At 50.4% G+C, this 24,662-nt stretch overlaps 1 protein-coding gene across 1 annotated transcript; it reads left to right on the top strand.

Moving 5' to 3' along the window:
• The first annotated feature begins 1,042 nt into the window (after positions 1–1,042).
• LEMD2 (LEM domain containing 2) lies at positions 1,043–19,032 on the top strand. Its single transcript, XM_011373481.2, has 9 exons — positions 1,043–1,784; positions 3,679–3,719; positions 6,913–6,988; positions 10,118–10,194; positions 11,113–11,192; positions 12,823–12,968; positions 13,989–14,090; positions 14,168–14,270; positions 17,449–19,032. Exons 1-9 carry the CDS (start codon positions 1,082–1,084, stop codon positions 17,597–17,599), a joined length of 1,479 nt encoding a protein of 492 aa, XP_011371783.1. The 5' UTR covers positions 1,043–1,081; the 3' UTR covers positions 17,600–19,032.
• Positions 19,033–24,662: the final 5,630 nt, after the last annotated feature.

The raw sequence follows: 24,662 nt of genomic DNA, 5'->3' as shown, positions 1-24,662 counted from the left end.
TTCCATTTGCCACTACTCCCTAGCTTCCTTTAGGGCTTTCTCACTGAGAGCTGTCAAGTAATCAAACACCGAGGGTGCCCTGTGGGAGGTTCTACACAGCAATGCTGCTGCAGAGATATGGGTTAAGTATAAACACTTAGGAGTACATATCAGGCACTGTCCTAAGCACTTTATACAAATAACCTCTTCTAATCCTCCCAAAAGTCTATGAGGTTTACTAACCAACAGGCTAGCAATGTTAATTGGATATGATCGCACATCTAAGAGTGGTGGAGCTGGGATTCGAGAATCCTCAACCATCACCTACCCAGCTCTCATGAAAATCCCACCATCCAGCCACACACAGCCTCCTCCCAGAAGTCTGAACTGCCCACTCGGAGCTCAAAGGCATTTGGCTTTTCTGCCCTCTCCGAGGATGCGATGAGGTGTTCTGTCTAGCAAGAGCTCCCTGCAGGCCTGCGTTTGACGGGGATAGGGCCTGCACTCCCTTGGTGCTTAATGTCCACGAGTGAACGCCAGGAAAACAAGCCTGCCATCCAAGACCTGAAATCAGGTGAGCTCTCTGAGCATGCCTGGGGTCTACTCCACGCCCCAAACGAAGCCCTTTCTTGAGCGCGGAAAGGATCAACATCGGTCCTCAAGTACAGAGAGAGGCAAAGAATCCGTAACCCCACTCTGGCAATAGGTCGCCTTTCACCCTTAAGCAATTCATCCATTAAGTCAATATGACCTTATTTGGTGCCTATCACGTGTCAGAGACTGCGCAAGAGGCGGAGGAATTAGAAATAAACACTGCTTAGTCTTACGGGAAAGGAGAAAGAACTGGGCAAGGAGAAGAAAAGGAAAAGGAAGAAAACAACAACCCCCCACCCTCCGACCTCCCCAACATGGCGGCCGTAATAGCCGAGCCTGACCTCCTCATCATGGCGGCCCATCGGCTGGACTCAGACCTTCTCAACATGGCGACCACGGATGACCTCCCAATCATGGGGTAGGGCCCCGCCCGCTTCGCCCGGCTGCTGGCGAGAGCAGTTCCGGGTACGGTGCATGCCGGGGGTGAGCAGGGGGCGGTGTCCTGGCCATGGCCGGCCTGTCGGACCTGGAGCTGCGGCGGGAGCTGCAGGCCCTGGGCTTCCAACCAGGACCTATCACTGATACCACTCGGGACGTCTACCGTAACAAGCTGCGCCGCCTGCGGGGCGAAGTCCGACTGCGAGAGGAGGCCCGGCCGCGGGGCGAGGAGCGGTTGCGAGAGGAGGCCCGGCTGCGCGAGGAGGCCCCGCTGCGCTCCCGGCCCGCCGCAGCCTCTGTGCGGGCAGAGCCCTGGCTCTCCCCGCCGGCCTCGAGCTCGGCCTACGCGACCCCTGGGGCTTACGGCGATCTTGGGGCATCCGCGGCTTCCTGGTCTGGGAGCCGCGGCCTCGCCTACCCCGTCCGCCCTGCGCCGCTCAGGCGCCGCGCCTCGGTCCGGGGCAGCTCCGAGGAAGACGAGGACGCTCGGCCACTTAACAGAGCCGCGCCGGGTCTCGGGGCCCGTCGCTGGTGGGCCGCGTCCTCGGCGCGGCCGTCCACCGCTCTCGGCCCCGACCCGCGCCCGGGCCTGCGGGTGACGCGAGCTGGCGCAGCGGGCTCAGCGCGGGCCCGGCCCGAGGTGGGGCGGCGGCTGGAGCGCTGCCTGTCTCGGCTTCTGCTCTGGGCCAGCCTGGGGCTGCTGTTCGTCTTCCTGGGCATCCTCTGGGTGAAGATGGGCAAGCCCTCAGCGCCACAGGAGGCGGAGGACAACAGTACGTCCCGGGCCGGCGCAGGGGAGGGCCCTGGGCGCGCGTGTCCACCAGAACGACCACCTGTTCCTCTTAGTGCCCGGCTGCACATTCCTGTACTTTGGTCAGGTGCCTCTTGCGGTCTTCTTATCTGCAGACCTTGACTTTCCTTCCTCCAGCTGTGGGAAAGTGGGCCAGGATTACTGCATCTTCAATAATTTCTGTCTTCACTTTCTCCTATTCTTATTTTCTGCCCTAGCCTTCCCTACTAATCTCCCCCTCAACAATGTGCTGGAAGCAGTCTTCATTTGTTGTTACTTTTACCCTAAACTCTGGTTTTCCCTCTCTAGAAAAAGTCACACCCTCCTCTAACACAGTGTCCCCAACCTTTTTGGCACCAGGGACAGGTGCTCCTATGAGAATCATGCCTGATGATCTGAGGTGGAACTGAGGCGGTGATGCTAGGTGATGCTAGCACTGGGGAGCCACTGGAAATATAAATGAAGCTTCTCTGGCTCTCCTGCCACTCACTTCCTGCTGTGTGGCCTGGTTCCTGATAGGCCATGGGACCAGTGCTAGCCTGTGGCCCAGGGTTTGGGAACCCCTGCTCTAACAGACAAATCCACTCCCATTCCCTTTTATTTCTTTCTTCCCTTTTGATTTCTTGCTCAATAACACAGTGCCCATTTGAAGGCACTCCAGGTTTCACTGCACACAGATGAGATCTGGCTGAGGTCCTAGCTTTGCAGTACCAAAAAGGCCATGTGCTCCACTTCTTTGGACCACAGTGCCCTCATTTGTCAATGGGAGATTTTACTAGCCCTGCTTATGAGATATGTATGGAGGAAGCCGTTAAAGGATTTAAAGTGATATGATATAAAAGAAGACATTTATCATTGCTTGCAGCACCCTCATGGAGTGTGTTAAGAGGGTCCTGTGATTCAAGGACACTCCCAGCCATGCCAATAAGAGGTCTGCAGGATACTCATGTTTCCTGAATAGTTGAGGATTTGTGTTTCGTAAAAGGCGAATTCGGCTCTCAGATAATCCTGAGCTCTCATCTAACAGGAAACAACGTAGAGATCATGTCTTTATAAATTTAAGTATAAAGTGACATGGTAATTCCCCAACTTTAATATTCTTTGTAAAGCATGGATGTGATTAATACTGTTCCTAGACTTGAGCCAAGGCCATATCTTTCAACACCTAGCAAGAACAGCCAAAATGCAGGGGAAAGCTAAATTATGTCTTAGCTGTTGCAGCAGATGGATGTTTGGGTGTGTGAACAAGTCCGTGGGCACAGGGATCCCAAACTCGTGCACACACTCAATTTCTTGACTTCCGAGCAGTTTAACCACCCGCTAGAGAAATTAAACAGACCTGGGGGTGTCATGGTACTGTACTGGTACTGTAACTATGCTGGTAATGTCAAACAGTATACTGTCAAACTGCTGAGATTCTCAAAGACAGTAGCTCTTGGAGATACAATGGGATTTACCTCCCATGATGATATTAATCCCTGTTTAATATAATCCCTGTTAAATTGTTTATAATTTATAAAATTGTCATGCATGTGGCCTTGTTTGAAGTTAACTGCCTGAGTTAAGGAGAAAAGGCTTCATTGATCTTGTTTTACAGATGAGAAATAGGTTCAGAGTGGTTGAATTGCCCAGATCCCATGGCTAATCATTTTCAGCTGGGATTAGGACCCAGCTGTCCTAACTCCTAATCCAGGGCTGAGAAGCCCTTACATTTTACTGTCTGTATTTTAACAGGGCCTCATTTAGATGACACCTTTCTAATCCCCACCCTTGTGTTAGTAATGTTTCACTTCCCCTGAATTTTGAGAGTGGTCCCTTTTTGTACTCTTTCCTCAACCCACACTTTTAATTTCCTGTGTTTCTTTTCTTGGTCTCAGTGAAATTATTGCCAGTGGACTGTGAGAGAAAAACAGATGAGGTGAGTTTGAGTTTCTCTAGCTTTTATTCCTCCCGAGGATGTTAGCCTCCATCAGGAGGTAAACTTCCCCAGAAAAAGATCATAATAGGATCATTTTCAGGAGTGCTTCATGTAATGTACCAGAATCACATTGTGTTCTGTGATGTTTGTGTCAGACTCAATTGTGGCAGTGAAGGAGTACTTGAAACAGAGAATTGAACTCCCCAGATCCAACCCTAGGCTTGTTAAGGAAGCTCTCTCATCAATCGCAGAGTTGGGGACTTTGATCTTCTGCCTAAATTGACCTAGGGGGATGCAGTAAGTTGTGGTTGAAGGACCTCTCAAGCTCCCTGGCTTTGAGAGGAAGGGCAGGCAGTTTTTAAGTGAGAGGAGGCCATGTTCTCAATCCACATTCTCCTCTCCAATAGTACATCTGTGGCTCTGAAAATTCTGTTCTGATTTGAAACATCATGGGGTGGGGGAGGTCGTTAAAGGTATCTGAAGTAGAATTAGCCCTCTTAGTCTATCAACCAGTTTTATGAAGCTTTAATGTTTCCTACAAATAATATTTGGGGAAGGTGAGCAGCCCTATCCACTTAGGAGTCATAAAAGGAGCATTAGTGAGGAGCTAGGATGCTGGTATAGGTGGTAGTCTGGGGAAGATACAAGGCAATAAATTATCAGGTCATAAATCCTATCAGGAGGAGCCTGTGCTGCCAGAGGGCATGACTTAGTAGTCTAATTATTATCAGATGTGCAATGCCAGGCCTGCTGGGCCCTCAGTTCATATCTCTGGCAGCCGGAGGGGCTGGGAAAGAAATGACACCTGGTCATCTCCATGCCCCTGCGTTGACTCTCTGACTCCCATTAATGAAGAGGTGTCATGGTGCAGGTACCCAGTTTTATTTATCTTTGGCTTCTGCTGTTTCATATTTGGGGATGTTTTATTACATTCATTTATTGCATTCATCCCCCAAATATCTTTGCTTTCCAATACTTTTGTAAAAACAGATTTGTAGAAAGTTTCATCTGCCTTCCATCATTAAAACTGCAACTGATGATTAGAGGAAGTGGCCCAGAGACATAGGCGGCAGCCAGTGGGGGAACTAGAATTTCAAAAACTGAAAACAAAAACATAAAAAGAATAACTTTCTGTAAGACTTTTTCCAGTGATGATAGTTTTGTCTTTTAATTTGAAAAGGGCTCCCTGGTTTCTGTTTCTTGGTCCTTCACATCTCTAAATGTGTCATACCCATGACTGAATAACAGACTTGTTACCTGGTCCTCCTCTGAGCTGGATGTGCTTATGCCCCACTCAAGTGAGCCCAGACTGACACAATCCAGGGCCTTGCTAAAGACGTGCTTAATGAGCAGACCGGCTACTTGTAGCATCAGAGCATGGAAAAGCAGGGTCTGGGCCATCATTGTAGGCTCCATTGAGCTGAGATTTCATGGGGTACCCTTAGCCTTCATGGGGAACGGACCAAGGAACAGGCAGGTTGGGAGGCACTTCTGGGCTTTGCCAAGGCTCTTGCTGAAAGTTTCATTCTTTGTGTGGCTCCAGCTCACCCAGAACCCAGCTGGGCATTTGAGTTTCTTTCCCTTCTCAGCTGACTCTGAGATTGTGTTTTTCTTTCTGCCTTTGTGCTGCTGAAAATGTAGGGGCAAGCTGGGAGTAGGAATGTTGTCGTAATCAGGCTATCTTGTCTGGTACCTTCTGTCCTGTTTTCGTTAGGTGGAATTGGCCCTGCTTTGCCTAAATGTTGAGTTTTGAACAATGTTAATTGTTACTGCTTTTTTTCTGATCGTGACAGTAATTAGTGTAGAAAATATGAAAAATGTGACAAAAATCACCCATGATTCTGCCCCCTAGAGATAATCATCATTAACGTTTTGGGAGCATTTCCTTTCCATCTTGTCTCTGTATTTATAGAATTGATATCTCCATATGTATTCAGTTACATTCAGTTACTTATTATCAACAGTTCCCATACCATTAAACATTTTTTAAAAGTAGTTTGGGTACCTAACTCTACTAGTAGACACGTGAGTTGTTTCTGAACATTTATGGTCATGTGTATTAATCTTGGTTACACCATTTTGTACCTTGTAAAGGTTTTCAGATCTTTAGGCAAGATGAGGGACAAATTTTGACCTCTGAGAGTATTAGAAACCAAGTCCTTCACATTTCAGGTGCAGGCAGCAGATGAGCCCTGAGGAAAAAGGTGACTTTGGTTCCCTCTGTAGTTGCAGAGCCAGGCCCAGAGGCCAGGCTCTTGGTTTCTGGTCCAGGGCTTCGCCCAGTGACACCTCAGAGGAGGCCAGATGTGTGGGGTGTGGACTTAAAGTTGACTGACCTAACTCCACCACTTAGAAGCTGTGGGATCCTTATGACTTACCTAAGGTCTCTAAACTTTGGGCTCCCCACCTAAGAAATTGGAGTACAGTAAGGACTATGTACTCACGTGTAAACCACTCAGACCAGCACCTGGCACTTTGTCCACTCTAAAGGAAGAAGAACCTTTTTTTAATGTTCCAAATCCAGTAAGTCTAGCAATATGGTGTCAATTCTGTTACAGGTTCTAAGGGACTAGATATGCATATATTTCTATTCCTGTTTTCTCATCCAGATGACTCTTCTCCCCTACAATTTCAAGATTTCTAGAAATTTTACATTTTTAGGGATATCTAAAATCTAGTCTAAAATTAAGCATTTGCAGCAGACAATCTACAAAGCAGACAAATCCACAGGCAGATTGTAGACACTTGACTTTCCAAAAATGGGTGGAAATGGCCTGAGGTGGAGACCAGGTGCAATAGTGCAGTGTTTTCTTTTCCCTCTGAGGAAGCGGGACTACTGCATTTCTCCACAACCACATCACCTCTGCTCCTCAGCCCCATTTAGTGGCCTTTATTCCAGCAGGAACCATGGGGCAGAGGCTGGGGAGCCTCTAGGAAGGCAGGCGCTTTGTTACTATGTCTGCTTACAGCTCTGCCTCTGCTTTTATGGAGTTCCTTTTCAGTCAGTGAACCCCATATTTATCGATCCTATCTTTGGGCCCACCATTTTGCAGAATTTCTTTCTTTTTTTTTTTTTTTCTTCTAAGTATTAGCTGCTTAGTACTTGATAGTGTGGCTAACGAGGTAAAGCCAGGCAGACAGACTCCCCTCTCACCTACCATCCTTGCTAACCACCTGTCCTGTGCCCTTTCAGTTCTGTCAGGCCAAGCAGAAGGCAGCCTTGCTGGAGCTGCTGCATGAACTGTACAACTTCCTGGCCATCCAAGCTGGTGAGTAGGTCTTGAGAGGCCCAAGATCCTTGTGAATGGGTTGTGGGATGCTGCCGCGACCAGCCAGGCCAAGGGTGGCCAGCAGGCAGCTGAGACGCTCTGTTGTCATCTAGAAGACATACTCAGAATCTAAGTCTCCCCTTCCCCACTTCTTCACTCACACACATTTTTTTAAGCCTTGCATTTGGGCAAAACAAATTTGGTTCTCATATCACGTTTAAGGTTCCCAGCGGTCCTGGCACATGCACAGGCCTTTCAACAGATGTGCTCCCTCCTCCACATGCCCCCTACTTAATATTTTGAGGGTCCACATTGCACTGTGGACCCTCAAAATATTAAGGTGCCAGGCCCCGAGCCTCAGAGTCAGGGTCCTCAAACCTGGAAGGCCTCCCTGCACCAGACAGTTGGCCAAGCCAGGTGGAGAGTCCTGTGCAGGTGGCAGGGGTCTGTATGGTAGGCTGAGCATATCCAGGCCCATTCAGCTCACCAAGGCCCTGGTATCACATCTGGTCCTGATTCCACGCCCCCCCCCCCCCCCCCCCTTGGCCAAGTCCTTGATATTCTCATGGCCTCAGTTTCCCTATTACTGAGTGATATTGGGTCTTTTCTTTCTTTCTTTTTTTTTTTTTTTAACAAAATGAAAGTCTATTGCTGTACTCTAGAGGGAGGCATTCTCAGCACTCCTGGGAATGACCCTCTGAAAACTTACCCAGAATGCTTCCCTACTATTTTATTTGGTAAACGCATTCTTTGAGGCCAGAGTTGTCACTTGCATTATTTTGTCCTCCCCCACACCTGGCCTCTAGGAGGTTCTCAAAATCACTTGCTGGTGACGTAGGTGAATGCCCAGAGCTTGTGCCTCGTGTTAAATATACTTGGCGCAAGAACCACATATAGCTGTTCAGTCTTATGGGATGTTCAGGAGGCATCTCTTACCTACGGCCAACTCTTATCTAAGATTGTTGCTGGGAAGTCAGAGTTGGATGGACTTGTACTGGACCTTAAGTCCTCAGGGCTGATCTTGTGGGCCTCAGCTCTGTTACCTCCTCCCTCCTGACTGGTGGGAGACTGGAAACTGTCAGGGAGGCATCCACAAGCTTCTTGGCGGAATGCTAGGAGTTGGGGCTCCCAGATCATGGTCATCATGGACATTTCTCTTGGGCCCGGGTGCTTGGGATGTAAATTATGGCCTAAAAGGGTGTTCTAAACCTTTGTGACTCCAAGGACCAGCAGCATCAGTATCACCTAGGAGCTTATTGGAAATGCAGAATCTCAGGTCCCCTCCCAAACTTACTAAATCAAAGTCAGTATTTTAATAAGATCCCCCCAGGGGATAAAGTTGAGAAGCTCTGCTCCTAAACTGTGGATCCTAATAGAGATTTCTTCTCTATCCTGCCCCATACGTGGTCCTGGCTTATGCCATCAAGGAGCCTAGTTCCTGCTGTCCTCTGACAAGCCCCAAGGGTATGTGTCTAACTGAGACAGACTGCCAGGGAGTATGGGCTCTCAACTAGGCCATACTCCCTCCTACCTCCTATTTGAGATCAGCTTTGGGCAGGGCAGTGTGCTAGCCTTTGTAGGATACAAGATGGCTCAGCCCAGGGTCCTGCCCAAAGGCTGCCTGTGGGCTAGTAGGAGAAACAGGCCATCTACCTCCTTGATATGCCATTGGATGAGAACTGAGAGGCGTGATGCCTTTTAGCTAGAGTAGTCATGGGGGAGGTGGCTTCTGTGCCAGTCCCTGAAGCCTAGGTAGGATTGGTTACATATGTGTGGGGAGAAGGTGGGACCGAAGAGGCCAGAAATTACAGGGTCAAGGATGGAAGCAGATGGCTTCATAGGGGAAGGATAAACGGAATGGAGTTTGGAAAGGTCAAGTGGGCTCCACTGTGGTTGGCCATGGATGCCAGAGCAACACGGCACCACAACAGGGGAGTGGTGTGCCAAGAGCCAGGTGCTAGGAAGGCAAATGTGGCAGCAGCTTAAGTGGACTAGTGTCATTTAAGCAGAACCATTTTAAAGCTTTGATGACCTATAACATGTGGATGAGAAAGGGGAAAGAAGGAAACCAGTCAGAAGGCCATGGTGGTGGTCCACCAGGCCTAACCAGGTCAAGGTGGTCTGGGTGGAGGTAGGAGGATGGGAGAAGCCAACTTGGTCTCAGAGGATCTAGAGGGTCAAAATCAACTTTGAGGTAGGATGAACAGGCTTCAGTTCATTCCTAAGATTTTTAATATTACCTTCAGCCACTCCCTGCCCAGCACACAGACACACAGAGACTGGCCATCTGATGACCCCAGACTGTGCCAGGTCAAGGGCAGTCAGACCATGTGTGAGGGTTAAGGATCTTTACGTGCTCTGTCTCTGGTCTCAAGGGGTCTAGCAGTGAAGCAGCTCATCGTGGGTGAACCACAGCAGGCGACCAAAAGCCAAGGGCTGTGGCAGGCCCCCAAGTTCAGAGCAATCTAGCTAAACAAGAGGCCCCAACAGGTTGGGGAATTTTCAGAGGAGGTGGCTTTTGGGCTGGACCCAGAAGGCTGCCAGGACTAGGAGGAGGCTCCCAGCTCCATCCTAGGTGGGAACTGGCCAACCAGCGTGCTCAGAAGGGAGATTTGGAGCACTGCTGAGGCCCTGCTTTCCACACAGACACCCGCTTCCTCCATAGGGCATTTTGGACATCCCTCCCAGAATTCCTCAAAACAGTGGGCCTGGTGTTCCAGGTCACCTGCCTGTACCATGCGTCAGAATCCCTGCAGTGCCTGTGGCCTCCCTGCCTTTCTTTTTCCCAGACTGTGCTTATTTATAGTGTCATTCCGGTACTTTCTAAAGCTATCTGTCTGATCCTTTTAGGGATCAATTGCAAACAGACCTTCGTATTGGGCAGCTTTTTAGTCATTTAATGCAAATCGCTGCACAGCTTTGCAGGTCAGGTTTTAATGATCTGGAATCGATCCAAGCTAAGTGGCTTTTGATCTTGCTGCAGAGTAAAGATGCCCCACAGAAGCCAGAGCGCCAGGCCACTTGCTCCCTATCAGAGCTGATGGCTTGATTCTTGCTGCATTTTTTTAGTCTGTTTCAGAGTAATTTTTTTCCTTCTTTGTGTTTGAATGTGTGTTTTTTCCCTCCTAGGTAATTTTGAATGTGGAAATCCAGAGAAGCTAAAAAGTAAATGCATTCCTGTAATGGAAGCCCAGGAATATATAGCAGTAAGTAGGCTGTAGTGTTCACACATCCCCAGGAGGTCCTGGGGCTTTTGTATTGATCTTTCAAACCCTGCATTTTTTTCCCCCTTTTCATTTCATTTTGTGTTTGGTTTTTGGTTTTTTTGCTTTCTCCTATTTTTGTTTTTAAACAAAAATAGTTGAGTGCTAGGCTACCTTAAGGAGAAGTAGTGGGGGTGACTGGGCCCAAGGTGAGAGCTGTGAGCCAGAGCAGGCCTGCTGCATGGGTGCAGACAGCTCACTACTGACCAGCAGCTGGGCCGCTGCAGGCTGCCCCTTCTAAAATGGTCCCGTCACTTGCTCCTCCTTTGGTTTGCTTTTATTTCCTTCTCAGCAGATTAAAGGATACACATTTCACTTGTCTGTTCTCTCTCCTTATGAGTACTGTGTGGATTGTTTAGGGTCCACTGGATTTTCTGCATGGCCTTAGGATGATAGAATTTTGAGTATTGAGAGCTGGCAGAAACCTTAGTCCAATTTTCATTTCACAGATGAGGAAACTGAGGCCTAGAGAGGGGCAAAGACTTGCTCAACGCCACACAGCTAAGACCGACTGGATGCCCGGCCCCCCCAACTCCCACACTTTTTAAAAATTTTATTCAAGATGAGCTGCCTCAATTACCTAATTCTTCAGTCCTTAAGAAAACTATTCTTTTGCCTGCCTCAGACCCGCACTGTTTTCCTGTGTGTGCTTCCGCATCACCTCCTCCAGTCAGAGCCTCTTTCTTGGCTCTCATCAGCCCCAGATTTCTTTCCTGCCAGTTTGTTGTACATTGAGCAGTACAGGGCTTTGGGGCGTGTGGAGGACACAGGAGAGGGCTTCCTTAATCCAGCAGCAGAATAACATTGCTCTAGCTGCTTTGTCCAGACGCAGAACTAATCTTTTCTCATCCCCTCCCACAGAATGTGACCGGCAGCTCCTTTGCCAAGTTTGAAGCCGCACTGACCTGGATACTGAGCAGTAACAAGGACGTGGGCATCTGGTCAGTGTGGGCGGGGCATCATGAGGTTGGCAGCACAGCCGTGGGTGTCTGCGGCCACTGTGCTCACCCATCAGTTGACTCCCTCGCTCCAGCAGAGGTGTCTCTGGTCTGAAGTTAGAGGGCGGATCTCCCAGCTGAGTAGTTGTGGGCTGGGCTTAAAGCTGGCTTTGGAAGGGAGAAGTGTTAGGAGCAGTTTCAAGATGAGACACAAAATCCAGATGTTAGGATATTAGCCTTGTTCCAGCTAAACCTGCGTCAAGTAACTCAGTCTGTGCCTTTTTAAAATGCACCAGCTCTGCGTGGTTTTCTGGAGAAGGCATTTTTCTACACACCCTTTCCTCGGGTGCTAGTTTTCATTTGTAGATGAAATGATTCTGTATGTTGGTTTCACTCAGTATGGAAATTGCGAAAGGAAATACTGGATTTTATTCTGACTGAGCAGTTCCGCCTCATTTCTGTCTCTGGTGAGCACTGTTAGCAGAGATAGCAAGCCCTTTCGCCTTCCTGAAAAGCCCCATCTGGCTGCTCAGCCCTTGGTGTGGGAGTGGGGAGAACCAGCTGATGGCCAGACACCGAAAATTTCCCTACTGGAAAAGCATTCACCTTGTCACCCAGCTCCCATTTCTCAGGGTTTGTCAGGGTCTCTGTTCAGGTTACAGCTCCTGATATTAAAACATGCTCTAGGGTTTTGTTCTCTTCCTCTCTAATCCACCCAAATTACTAATTCCATCAGCAGTGCATCCAGCAAAAGCCCCTAGGGCATCTCAGCCTAAAGCTTGATAACTGGATGCATGGCACAATTAAAATTCATTGGCTTAAAAAAATAATAAAGCTTCCCTGAGTGGCTGAGCAATTTTCCTGTGTTAGAAAAGGCGGAGGAGACTACACAGCTGCTAGCACACGAGAATGATGACACTTGCCTTTTCATACTGGGGAGAGCAGCCTGGAGGGTGGCTGAGCCCAGCTCAGACGACCAGTGTTAAAAGTGGATTGTGAGAAATCGCGACACTTGCAGGTACCAGCCATTCCAGTGTGCAGTCCAGAGCATGAGCTTGTCCCCTAACTGGAAGAAGTTGATGTCGGCATCCCCATGGGTCCTGACGCCTCATTGCTGGGGGCCAAGGTGGAGGTGCTGTGGCTGGTTCCTGGCCTCAGAGAGCCCAGCAGTTTTTATGCTGAGCCTCGCAGCGCCCCACGTTCTCTATACTCAGATAGCTATGTGCCTCCTTGTCACAAAAGAAAAGCACACTCTTCCAGATTCTGTCTTTCATTTCTTAACCATGCAGTGCAAAACCAGCGATTCAGTAAACATTTTCATTTCTCTATGCTGGGAGGTGGGAATCCAATTTACAGTTTAATCTTCTGCACGCTGAGAGGGGCTGTCAAAGACCCAACAAGGGGGATGTCACTTTAGCAGTAGGGGTTCAAGCCTGCTGCCTCTTTAAAGCTTTATTCTTTCTAAGTAGCCAACATGGGAAAATTCTGGAAAGAGTATAACCAGGATACTAAGTCTATTTTGTAAGCACGTAGAAGCCTTGAAGCCCATTTTCCTCCTTCTGCTTAAAGTGGAGTTTAGACTGCAGCTCCTCAGTGCTTTTGGACATGTTTACAACCCTGTGTCCTGTTTCAGGTTGAAAGGGGAAGACCCATCTGAATTAGTGACGACCGTGGACAAGGTGGTCTGCTTGGAATCTGCCCGCCCCCGAATGGGTGTGAGCTGCCGGCTGAGCCGTGCCCTGCTCACAGCCGTCACCCATGTGCTCATCTTCTTCTGGTGTAAGTCCTCTTACCTCTATTCACCATCGGGACTGCTTGCACATAGCACCTCCTGGAAGCCCAGCTCATAACACTCCTAGGCATGAGTGATGCGTTATAGAAACCCAGCTCTTGAGAGTTCATTTCTATCTAGTGAACCTGAGTTCTGTCATAAAACAGAGGACATGAACAAGTCAGCCTCTGCTCTGAATCGTCTTTACCTATGGAGATTGGTGGCAGGAGCATGAGGATGACTAGAAAATGTCCTTGACTCAGCGTCGGGGACTGTCCGCATTTCTAAGAGGAAGCCTAGCCCAGGCTGGAGGTGGGCATTGCCACTTCCAGGACCCCAGAGTGCAGACCGCTTCGATGGGGAGATACAGCAGGAGCGTGGCTTAATTTTACTCCCTGAACGATGTAAATATCTCCTGGAGAGCTACAGATACCTGATAAAAGCAGGAAGGACCCAGAGTGCTGAACTGAAAAGCAGAGCATAGGCCTTGTCTCCCAACAGCAGAGCTGCCTTTGAGCAGAGACCTCGGGGTGTCTCTTAAGGCAAAGGGCCACGTCACAGAACCTGCTGGCTCTGCCAAGATAGTCGATTTACAAATCACAGGCATCTGGGTGTGCACACAGTTCCCTCACCCACACCATCAGGCACAGACATCATTATTGGCAGCAGCATCTCAGAATACAAAGGGCCCAGCATGTATATATGTATTAGACCCTGCGTTCTCGTTTACAAGGGAGGAAATGAAAGCCCCAGAATGAAGTTGGGAGAAGCCGAGTTCTGGACAGCTGGAGTTGCCTCTGTGGTGACAGCTGGCTAGGAGGAAGGTGATCACTTAATAGCCTGTCCTCCCTTTGCATTTCTTTGTTTCCTGCATGCTAGCCGTGGGCCGGATGCATAGTAGATATTTAGAACACAGTGGCAGCTTACCCACAGCCTCCAGCACAGCGACTTGCCCATAGTGAGACCCAGTGAGTGGCTGAACAGCCAGAAGTGATGTGAGTAATTAATGATGCATTGTTCCTGCACAGGCTTGGCCTTTTTGTGGGGACTACTGATCCTCCTGAAGTATCGGTGGCGCAAGTTGGAAGAGGAGGAGCAGGCCATGTATGAGATGGTGAAGAAGATCATAGGTGTGTGGCCCCTGGGAAAAGGGCTGCTGGCCGCTGTCACAAGGTCCTCGCCCTAAACAATATCCTCTGTCCTGCAGATGTTGTCCAGGACCATTATGTGGACTGGGAGCAGGACATGGAGCGTTACCCATACGTGGGCATCCTGCATGTGCGTGATACCCTGATCCCTCCACAGAGCCGGTGAGTCCTGAGTCTGACCCCACCAAGTGCCACAGAAGGAGGCTCATAGCCTCGAATCAGGCAACCCCCCCAGGATCATAGGTGGGGGCGCTGTCCATACCTCCTGCCCCTCCTCCAGCATTCGGCTCTTTGTGGCAGAATGCGGACAGGTATAGAAGCAGGTCCCACTCCTCTGTAGACATGGCAGCACCATCAGCATTGATATTGATTGGGGTGCTTTGGGTAGCAAATATTAGAACCACTCCCCTCCCGCAGTGGCTTAAGCAGGAAAGGGCCTGATGGGTTTCTATGAGCGGAAGTCAAGTCATGTAGGCTCCAGACAAAGGACAGTCAGGTCTCTGGCTCCATTTCTCTGTGATTCTCATGGTCCTACCCTCCTTGGATGTTCTTAGCTGGCTGGTCACAAGATGGTGGCCAGCAGCATCTGCCTTGTCACAGCCAGCAGGAGGGGGAAGTGGGCAAGAGAAAACCTCAGAAGCCACCAGTGACACACTTCTTGAGGCTCTGCTGGCTAGAATTGGTTACTCACCTTCTTGAATCAGTCACTGGCAAGGAAGAAATTGATTTTCAAATATTTTTAATTATGACCCACAGTCAGAAACACACGTTACCTAAAATATCATGGTCCAGTTCACACACACACACGCACACATGTGCATACATGTAAGTTGAAAGCAAAGTTTCACAGCAGCCAAGAGTCAGCGTCCAGGGTGCACAGCTTCATGGGAAGGGATGGCAGGCCTAGCATGTTCATCTGCAGGGCCACCTTCAACATGGGCTGCAGATGCTGGATAGATCCCTGAAAGAACCAGGGGTGGGTAGAGTTGGGGACCCAAGTCCTAGGAGGCAGTCCACAGGGCCTACCACAGTGCTTGCGGGCCCCTCACAGCAGATTTCACTGCAGTCTGTGGCCGTTGGCCATCATCTCTCAGATGGTCAAGCAGTCAAACTTGCCGAGTGTTCACTATCACCTGGGCACTGGTCTGAGCCCTCCACAGATGCAGACTCACTTAACCTTCACCATGGCCCCATTTTACAGATGAGGAAATGAGGCACAGGAGGTTAAGAGACTTGCTCAGAGCCCCACAGTTGGCGTTTCTGTGCTCCCTGCCAGGCTCTATGGTCCAGGTCGCCCCTTTCTGTGCAACCCAAGAGAAATTAAAAGAGTAGAAAGAATATTTAAGGACCCTTTTAAATGTGAAGATGCTTAATAACTGTCATGCCCACCCCACTCCCTGGGAAGGTACAGGCAGGAAGCTTAGAGCAGACTGACTGAGTTGTGGTGATTGGGCCTGCTGTTGATCCCCAGTGTAAGGCAGCCACTTGGCCCTCCAGCTTCCCCACTGAGAGGCCACTTGTTGTATTCAGACTCCCACCTAATTCTTGCTAGGAGTCATCATGGGACCGGTTAACGACCTCTCTGAGCCAGTTTCCTCATCCATAAAATAGAGATAATATTACCACCTTGCCAGAGGGCTGTGGTGAAAAGAGACTGTCATTCACTTATTCACTCAACAAGCGTTTGTTGCCTACCTGCTATATGCCACGCTATCCTGGGTCATGGGGAGATAGTGGGGAGTGAAAGAAGCAAATTCCCTGCCTGCTGGAGCATTATTTCTAAAGAGGAAGATACAGGAAAAGATGAATAAGGAAAATGTATACTATTAAGTAGTGACAAGTTTTAAGGAAAAGGGAAGAAGGGTGTCAGGGAGATGGCCTCACAGCTCACTAAGTCGTTGCCTAGCACTTGATCACTCATCAGAGGGCAGCTGTTATTGCTTGGGCTTTAACTATATGCAACACATTCACTTAAATGAGAAGGCATTGCAGCTTGTCACAGGGCTGAACCACCGCTCCTTGGCTCCTTTGCATCAGCAGAGACTGCAGGCAGCCACCCCACGGGGTCTAAGTGACCTCAGGAGGCCCATGCCCTGCCACTCTCAGACTCTTGATTCATCTCCAAGCTGCCCCGTCAGTGCAGCCGAGCTCTGGACTCATAAGGACTCATGAGCTCCTGCCAGCCCTGCATCGGCACACTCAGATGCGCCCCGTGGATAAAGGCCTGCTTCTGAGAGACAGAGGGATGTGAAGAGCTTGTGTAGTAAGAAAAGGAAGCTGAGGAGAACAGCTGCTTGGCCACTTGTTCATTACCTATTTATAGGCAGCCTGAGAAGGATGGCCCCCACACAGCGCCACTTCCTCTGCCTCAGGGCCTAGCCTGAGGGGCTCAGTCTCCAGGCATGTGCGGCTTCAGTCTAGCCAGGTAGGAGCTGTGAAACAGCTATGGGATTTGGTTAGTGGCAGGACCCAGCCCCCAGAGAAGCAAGCCTCAATACCCCCTCTGCCTCCTGACTCAGGCCACCTCAGGAGCTTTTCTTCCTTTGCCCTCCCCCAGGTTGAGCCTTCCTGCTCCCAGTCATACACACGTTCACTCTGTGGGTTCATGGAGGCGTGGGTTCATGGAGTGCTGGTCTGCAGTGCTGACAAAACACAGGGGCTCATCAAAGGGTAGCCATCCAAGAAACCCTCCCTGACTGCCCTGGAGTCTTCCCATCTACTCTGGAGGGGAAGAGGAAATAAAAGGCTCTCTGAGGGGATGTAGGGCCATGATGATCCAGCAGAGCAGGGAGGCCTCATCTACTGTCTTGAGGCCCAAGGCCAGTGAGCTGGGAAGGGGCCTTACCTGGTAGCTCTAGTTCCAGGAGCGGCTCTAGTTTCTTAGCCTGCCCAGTTAGAAGCTTAGCTCATCCTCATCCCCTGAAGTGCTGTGGCATTTGGACTCAACAGCCCAGCAAACACTCTTTAATTAGCCCACATGAGGCATTAAGATGCAGGCAGCACTGGTTGAGGGCCGCCTGACCAGGCTGCTGCAGCAACAGGCCCGGTGAGCACAGCCCCTTCCCACTTGGACACCAGGGCTGCTCTGGCGACTTCTGGCGCCTTTCAGCTTGCTTTAATTGAATGCTTTTATAGCAGAAAATACTGAGGAATCATTCCTCCAGGGCCCAAGAAATGTCTCCCCTCTGCAGGAGTCCTGTCAGTATGTTGTGGCTGTTACTCTCATAAATAATTCTGCGTGGGATCTTGGAGCTTTGTCCCGCTTTATACAGAGGGCATCCACAGACCAGCTGGCCTCCCTTGACAGTGTGTCCACTGAGCCTGGCTCCTCTCTTTGCAGGAGGCGCATGAAGCGGGTCTGGGACCGGGCTGTGGAGTTTCTGGCCTCTAACGAATCCCGGATCCAGACAGAGTCCCACCGCGTGGCTGGAGAAGATATGCTGGTGTGGAGATGGACTAAGCCCTCTTCCTTCTCTGACTCTGAGCGATAAACCCGGTTGGGGCCTGTTCCCAGTCACCCTGTCCCAGCCAGTCCCCTCAGGGGTTCGAGAGGGCCACCAGACCTGCCGGTGCTGAATTCACACTTGCCTTGACTTTCACCTCCTCCTAACCCTGGTTCCAAAGGTCTCTAAGACTCTTGAGAGATTAGCTCAGTAGGAAAGTGAGCTTTCTTGAAGGGCGGAGGAGAGAAGCCAGAGAAGCCAGGTGGGTAGCTTGTCTTCTGTATTGGTCCAACCCCCTCTGCCCTGTTTTGCTGGCAGAAAGGGGAAGAAGAGTTTGTTTTTCACGAATAGAAAAGATTAAAGAGCAGCAGCTGTGAAATCCTGCAGAGCAAGTGTGAGGTTGGTTGGGCTGGAGCTCTTCCACTGCCAGCAAGGAATGCTCAGCAGGGAGGTAGCATCTGCCTGTGGGAGGTGGGTCAGTATGGAGGGCTGGGGCAGCAGGGGTTGGGGAGCAGCTTGTCCATGTGCCTTCAAGGGGATGTTACCTGGGAGCTCAAAGGTGAGGGGAGAAAGCCTGTCCTTCATCTGGATGAGGCCCCTTTTATCCTGAAGGGGGAAGGTGCTAGAAATTAGAACTATAGGAGAATTAACTAGAAATGCCTGGCTCTGGCACTTAGGCCTTCATATCAGGAAATGCAAAGCTGCTGGTGTAGCCTCCTGGGAAGAACCTGGAGTAGTCACAGGGCCTGAGAGCAGAGAGGAGTGCTGAGGCTGCCACCAGCCACCATCTCCATCCACAGCCTCATTGAGGCAGCCTCCCAGGGGTGAACCTCTTCAGTGGTGCTTTTTGCAGAAGAGGTGGTTTTAGACCAGACCTGCGGCCGGGGCACTGCATCTGGCTGAGAGTGCCAGAGTGCCGATACCAGGACCTAGGGAGTCTCGCACTTCAAGTGTGGGACATTACCTCGTTTACAGCGACCACAGCTTTCTGCTCCTGGCTGTTTAACCAGAACTTCCTGCACCTGAGTTTCTGTGCGCAGATGAGGCGCGGTGGCTGCACTGCTGCCCCCTGCTGGCTTCTGGAGAGTGCCTGCTCTGCCTCAGACCTTCACAGCTCTGCCAGCTCCTCAGCTGGCCTGTGGGAATGCTTATTAAGTGCAGGAGCCTCTCCAACGGAGTCTCATCCCCATGTAGTCTGTAGCAGGCAGGAGAGGGGGCAAACGGGAGATGCCACAGCTGCCTCCAAAAGGCATTAGCCACCCCTTTCTGGTCTTACTGGTATTTTTTTGTTTTCTTAATAAATTTCCCGTCTCCCTTATTTGAGCAATACTCTCTCATTTCCTCTGATGCTGGAATCTGAGCACCTGCCCCAGGACAAAGAAATGGTCTCGTAATCAGGCTCCAGCCGGAGAATAAGAAATGCAACGGGCTTCACTATCAGGGTTGAAACTTGGATAAATAAACGATTTATTAAAAATGGATGTGCTTCTCATCCGTGGCTCTTTCCCCCAAAGCCATATATAAGGAATGGCAATGTGCAGAGTTATTAGCACCGGCACCGGGAGAGGTCACCCGGAAGAGGCGGCTGGACAGGCTGAGCAGGATCCCTGCGCCTTCCTACATTTGGGCTCAGCCTCAGTGTTGGGGTCCTTGGGCAACCTGCATAACGTTGCAGAGCCTCAGTTTTCTAACACGGTGTGACAACCCTTCAGGGTGAACTTAAAAGAGACCCACCTGGTCCCAGTGGGGGGCAAGAAGTGGGGGTCAATAAAGCCACTTTTCTCAAGGCCCCAGTTCTATTTCCCCTCAAGGCCCCAGGTACCCTGTGAGACAGGAAAAAAGTAACGTGAGGTTGGATGCGGCTGCTCTGCAGCTAATGGTGTCCCCTGAGGTGGCAGGAGGTTGATGCAGGCAGCATTCCCTGCCCCTCACCACTGGAACACCAGTGCTGCCTGGGGGACCGCACCTGCAGGGGTGGGCCCAACTGCAGGGCAGAAGTAGTGTGCTTCAGGGGTCCTATTGATATCTCCATCAGCATCACCTCTACCCTGGGAGTGCAGCAGATGTGGGGTGAAAGCTGCAGGTTTGGGGTTGGTGCTGAGATCCAGAGGGACCTTTCTCAGCCTGGGAGCTGTGAGACCTCCCACTGCCTTGCTAACCACATCCACACTGGTCCCACTTGTGGGTAGTGACTGGCATGTGGGTATTCTGTCCTCCCATCAACTGGAAACTTGGTGGGTAAATTGATAATCAAAGGGCCCAGAAACAACAACCCAGAAAAAAAGAGCCTGTCTCCCTTTCCTGGTTTTCAGTGGAAGATTTTTCCTCCACCGCATTTTGTCTTAAGCTGGGAAGGGAGCTAATGCAGGGCTCTATTTCTGTGAAGCTGTTTGGAGAGCAGGAGCGAGATCAAAATAAACGGAATAACAAAAGGCTCCTGCCAGCCCGGCCCTTCCTTTATGGTACACAGAGTGTTGGCCACAAAGGCCCCGAGGTGCGTCCTCAGTGCTGCAGACGGCTCAGATCCAGCTCTGCAGCCTGTCTGGGCTTTGAAGGGCCATGTCTCCCTTTTAAGTAGCTCTTATTTCACAAGGGACAGGGCTCGTGGTGGGATCTGCCTGAGGCAGAGTCCTAGGGCATCTTTGGATTAGAGCCCTTGAGAAGATTCCTTTCCTCCGCCCAGTCCCTTCTGAGTGCTCCCCAGGTCATAGACCTGTCTTTCCTCAGTGACAAACAGCTTCTAGTCTTGGTGGGCACCCATGAGGAAGCTTGGGGGTGAGGAAGGAAGAGGCTCTACCCACAATTCTCAGCCATGGATGTCTACCCAGGAGCTCCAGGCCACCTTCCAGAGTCTCTGCTCAGGAAAAAGGTAAACACAGCCATTCGTCACTGACTTATCATAAGAACTGCTGTAGCAGCTGTTACCCCTTAATTAATACACCATTGACTTTGAGCCTAAAAAAAAAATCTCTTCATTGAGGCGTGTGTGGACTCACATTCATTATCCTGTCAGCCCCTTCCCCAAAGGGAAGGAGTAGGGAGCAGATTATGCTGTAAGTTTACCCGACTCTTCTAAAACAGACCAGCTTCTCCACCCTGTCCCCAGAGAGAGCTCTTGAGTCAGAGAGAATCTGACTCAAGAGAGCTCTTGAGTCAGAGAGAATCTGGCCAAAGGGTCCCACAATGCAGAGGCAGAGGGGATTGGCGGGGAGGCACATGCTGCCTGGTACTGCCATGTTTCCCCAGGGTCGGGGTGGGGGAAGGAGGATGGTGGCATTGCGCTGGAATAATGTGGAGTTGGGGACTCAGCATCCTCAGGACTGGCTCTGCCCTTAATTGGATGGGACCTCAGGCTAATCACTTTATCCTTACAGCAAGGGAAATTATAAAGACAGAAATGATAAAATTAGCCAACACAAGATAGCATTACAGCATGCCCATAGTGAGATATAGCCTACTGAATTCTTACGGTCACCCCATGGGGTAGATGTGTTGTTGTCCCCTTTATAGAGGGGGAAACTGAGCAACAGGGAGGTCAGGTAGGTGGTGGAGCCAGGGTTTGAACCCAGACAGCTAAGCTCCAGAGCCTGTGTTCTCAGCCCTGCTCTCTTACCTTCTCCAAAGAAAGAAAGAAAGGGAAGCCACTCTCAGGTTTGTTGTGCTGCTGTGGTTTTGCTGGAATGGAATAAAACCACCTTGGTCTTGAGGAAGAGCCAGGACTTCATAGGTTCTGGGAGGCTCCTCTCACCTGTCTCCACCAACTCTGCTCAAGCCATATCTTGCTATCGTTGCCCTCACCAGGCCCGCGCCTGCCTCCGAGCCTCTGCACTTGCTATTCCATCCACAGTGCTGTTCCCCCATCTCCCTGCTCTTCTCGGACCATATCCCCTCTTGGAGCTGGAGCTGCACCTGACCCCTCACAGCCTCTAGGGCCCAGCCCTCCTTTATTTCTCTCCTAACACCAGATGTGCTACATATTTCACTTACTTACTTGTACCTCCCCACTGCAGGGTACCAGCTTGCTACCCGTCTCTTGAAGGGTCCATACTCCCTCCCCAGAGAAACACTGGCCATAAGGGGAATTGGGCTGGACTGTCTGAGATAGGGCGGAGCTCTCAGGCAAAGAAACAGGGAGGGACCAGCCTTCCCAGACCAGAGGGTATGTGTTTGCTGGGTTTCCTCACTTGAGACACTGGAAGACCCGCCAGACCACAGTAGGAGCCGTGGTGAAGATGGTCTGGAAGCCAGGCCTCCTCCCCTCTGCCAGACACCAATCTAGATAAGCCCCAGGCTTTGTGTAAGTCACTGGTCAGGGGCAGGGGCCTTCGTCTGAAATGCGACTTCTCTGCAGCCCTGGTGAAGTGAGTGAAGGCTCAGAGCAGAGTTCACATGATATCTAAAGAAAGGGACAGGGTATGGGCCACTCCATGGCCAAGACCCCTGTGAAGTCGAGGGTGATCCTCTCGACCTCGTGGGGATGTGGTGAGCCCAGTAAATCCCGGAAGGGCTGCCGTCCTCGGGGCCAGCACTGAGGTGCCCGGCCAGGCAGATGAGGAAGAAGAGTCTGGAGCAGGGTCTTGGGAGCGGAAAAGAACTGAAGAGGCTCTGAGAAGAAAGGGTAGAGAGGTATGACTGCAGATTACAGCCCAATTTCTAAGCTGCTTCTGTTTAGTGAGGAGATGGGAAAGTACAGTAATTTTCTTCAATGAAATAGGCAACAGAATTCCCTTTGCCTCATTCCCCTTGCAATTAAGCCCTTCTCTGCAAATGAAGTGATTTGGTTTTCATAGGGACTAATTTAAGCACACTGGAAGGGCCGCTGAACTTTTTGATTGTAAACACCAGCACGTGCAACACAAAATCCCACACAGCAATGCCAGGCTAGGGAGGTGGGCCTGCTGTGGAGCGGTGCTTCGATGAGTGAGATTGGAAGAGTCCCAGGTTGGGAATCCGGCTCTGCCCCTCATTCCAGGTGTGGACTCCTCTTTGGTTGACTCTCTTGCCCTCTCCAGACTCCCACATCCCAAGTGTGGAGTCTGGCTCCCTAGGAGGAAGTTTCAGAAGGCTCTGGCACATTTGGTGATGGCCATGAGTTAAAGATGCCACGCTTCCGCCCCTCCTTTCATTAAAAGGTGCAGTCTATTTCCTCTCCTTTGACCCTGTGACTATTGTAACCAATAAAATGTGGCCAGAGGGATACTGGCGATTTCCAGTCCAGGGTCCTGGAGGCCTTGTCACTTCTGCTTTCACCGTTTTGGGCCTGGAGCCACCAGGTAAAGAGGAAACAGTTGCCCTGCTGGAGAGACCTTATGGGGAGACAGATGCCCACCAGCCCCCAGCTGTTCCAGCATCCTCACTGGCACACCAGAGGTGTGAGTGAAGCCACTTGTACCGGCACCATGTGAACAGAGATAAGCTGTTCCTACCTAGCCCTGCTCAGACGGCAGAATCATGAGTAAATACACGGTTCTTGTCTTAAGCCACTAAGTCCATATTGTTATTATAACTTTTTAATTTGAAATAGTTTATGACTCACAAAAGATTCAAAAATAGTACAGAGATTTCTCGTGTACACTTCACCCAGCTCCTGCCAATGACAATATCCCACATAACCATGGAATATTGTCAAAGCCAGGAGATCGACCTTGATACGATATTAACTCAGGCACAGACCTTATTTAGGTTTTACCAATTTTACATGCACTTCATGATGTGTGTGTGCGTGTGCAACGCACATATGTGTAGTTCTATGAAATTTTATCACACAAAGCCACCAAGTTTCGGGGTGGTCTGTTACTCATAATAGATGACTGATGTAGGTATGGATGAGATCCCCAGGTGTGTGTATTACTCAGCATTCCACAGTTGAAAGTGACAGAAATGCAGTTCAGACAAACTTCAGCACAAGGTGGACTGCACTGGTTCACATAAATCAATGAACTGAGAGACAGGAGCGGGCAGGCCCCAGAGCAGCCCATCTAGGGGCAGGGGAAGCACGAGGGCCTGGGTGCCAGCCACCAGTTCTCATAGGGCTCCTGCACCTGGCTGCCACTGTGCTGAGGACATCCAAAGGAAGAGAAAGAAGAGGAAGCAGGCCCACCTGCAATCCAGTCACGGGACAGAGTAGGTCAGTCAGAACTGAATCCAGGCCTCCCTTAGTCAGAGCACATCTGTACTGAAGATAGGAGGCGGGAGGAGCACCTCTCAAAGGAAGGGGTAGAGTGCTGAAATGGGAAGAAAATGTGTGTACCGTGGGCAAGTGAGAAACGAGGGCAAACCCCTGAGCACACGGGCTCCAGGGCAGGAAGTGGAAGAACATTCTGCACTGGACTCAGAGACAAGCATCTGAGTGGGGTGCTGGGGACTCAGTGGACCGGAGGGACAGGGACAGCTTATATGCAGAGCAGTCACTGAGGCTACTTGCCCAAACTCCTGGTTAGATTTCCCCACTCCCTTTGAAACTGGGCATGGCCTTATAACTGGCCTTAGCCAATGAAATGTGAATGGAAGTGACAAATAGCACTTGGAGGCAGAAACGTGAAGAGCTAGTATGCCATCTGCCTCTTTTCCTCTGCCGTGGCGAGATGCTGCAGGTGGGGGCTGCTGCATCAGCCCAAGTCCCAGAGCGACAATGGCTGGGACCAGAATCCCTAGCTGACCCACAATGCAGTAGAGTGAGCAAGCAATCCACGTATATTGATATAAGCCGCCAAGAATCTGGGGATGTTTGTTACGGGCATCAGCTGACTGACACAGCTTTTGCTACCTTCCCTGGGGGAACACAAAACAGCTTGCATTGTAGTAGGGGAGGTGTATGCCTGGGTCTTCCACACTCCAAATTCCAGTCCTAGAGGCTGGGAACAGACCAGGAGACTCTGGAAGGTCTAACCAGGCTCTGGGATCTTTTTGTTCTGCTAAGGCAGTGCCCAGTGGGCTCTGTAGTAAGGATCTGGATCTTTTCCTGCTACGCAATTACTGCAAAGACAAATTTGGGGTCCCCTGAAGAAAAGGATCACAGAAATGGCAGGCAGCAGGCACATGAGCAAGGAGTGTTCACCCCATGCACTTGTGCTGGCTCCACCACCAGCAGCCACAGCCATAACCAAGAAGA

Source organism: Pteropus vampyrus, unplaced genomic scaffold (genome assembly GCF_000151845.1).
Source record: "Pteropus vampyrus isolate Shadow unplaced genomic scaffold, Pvam_2.0 Scaffold225, whole genome shotgun sequence".
NCBI lineage: Eukaryota > Metazoa > Chordata > Mammalia > Chiroptera > Pteropodidae > Pteropus > Pteropus vampyrus.
Note: the sequence above shows the minus strand (reverse complement) of the source record. Positions and strands in the feature narration are given on the sequence as shown.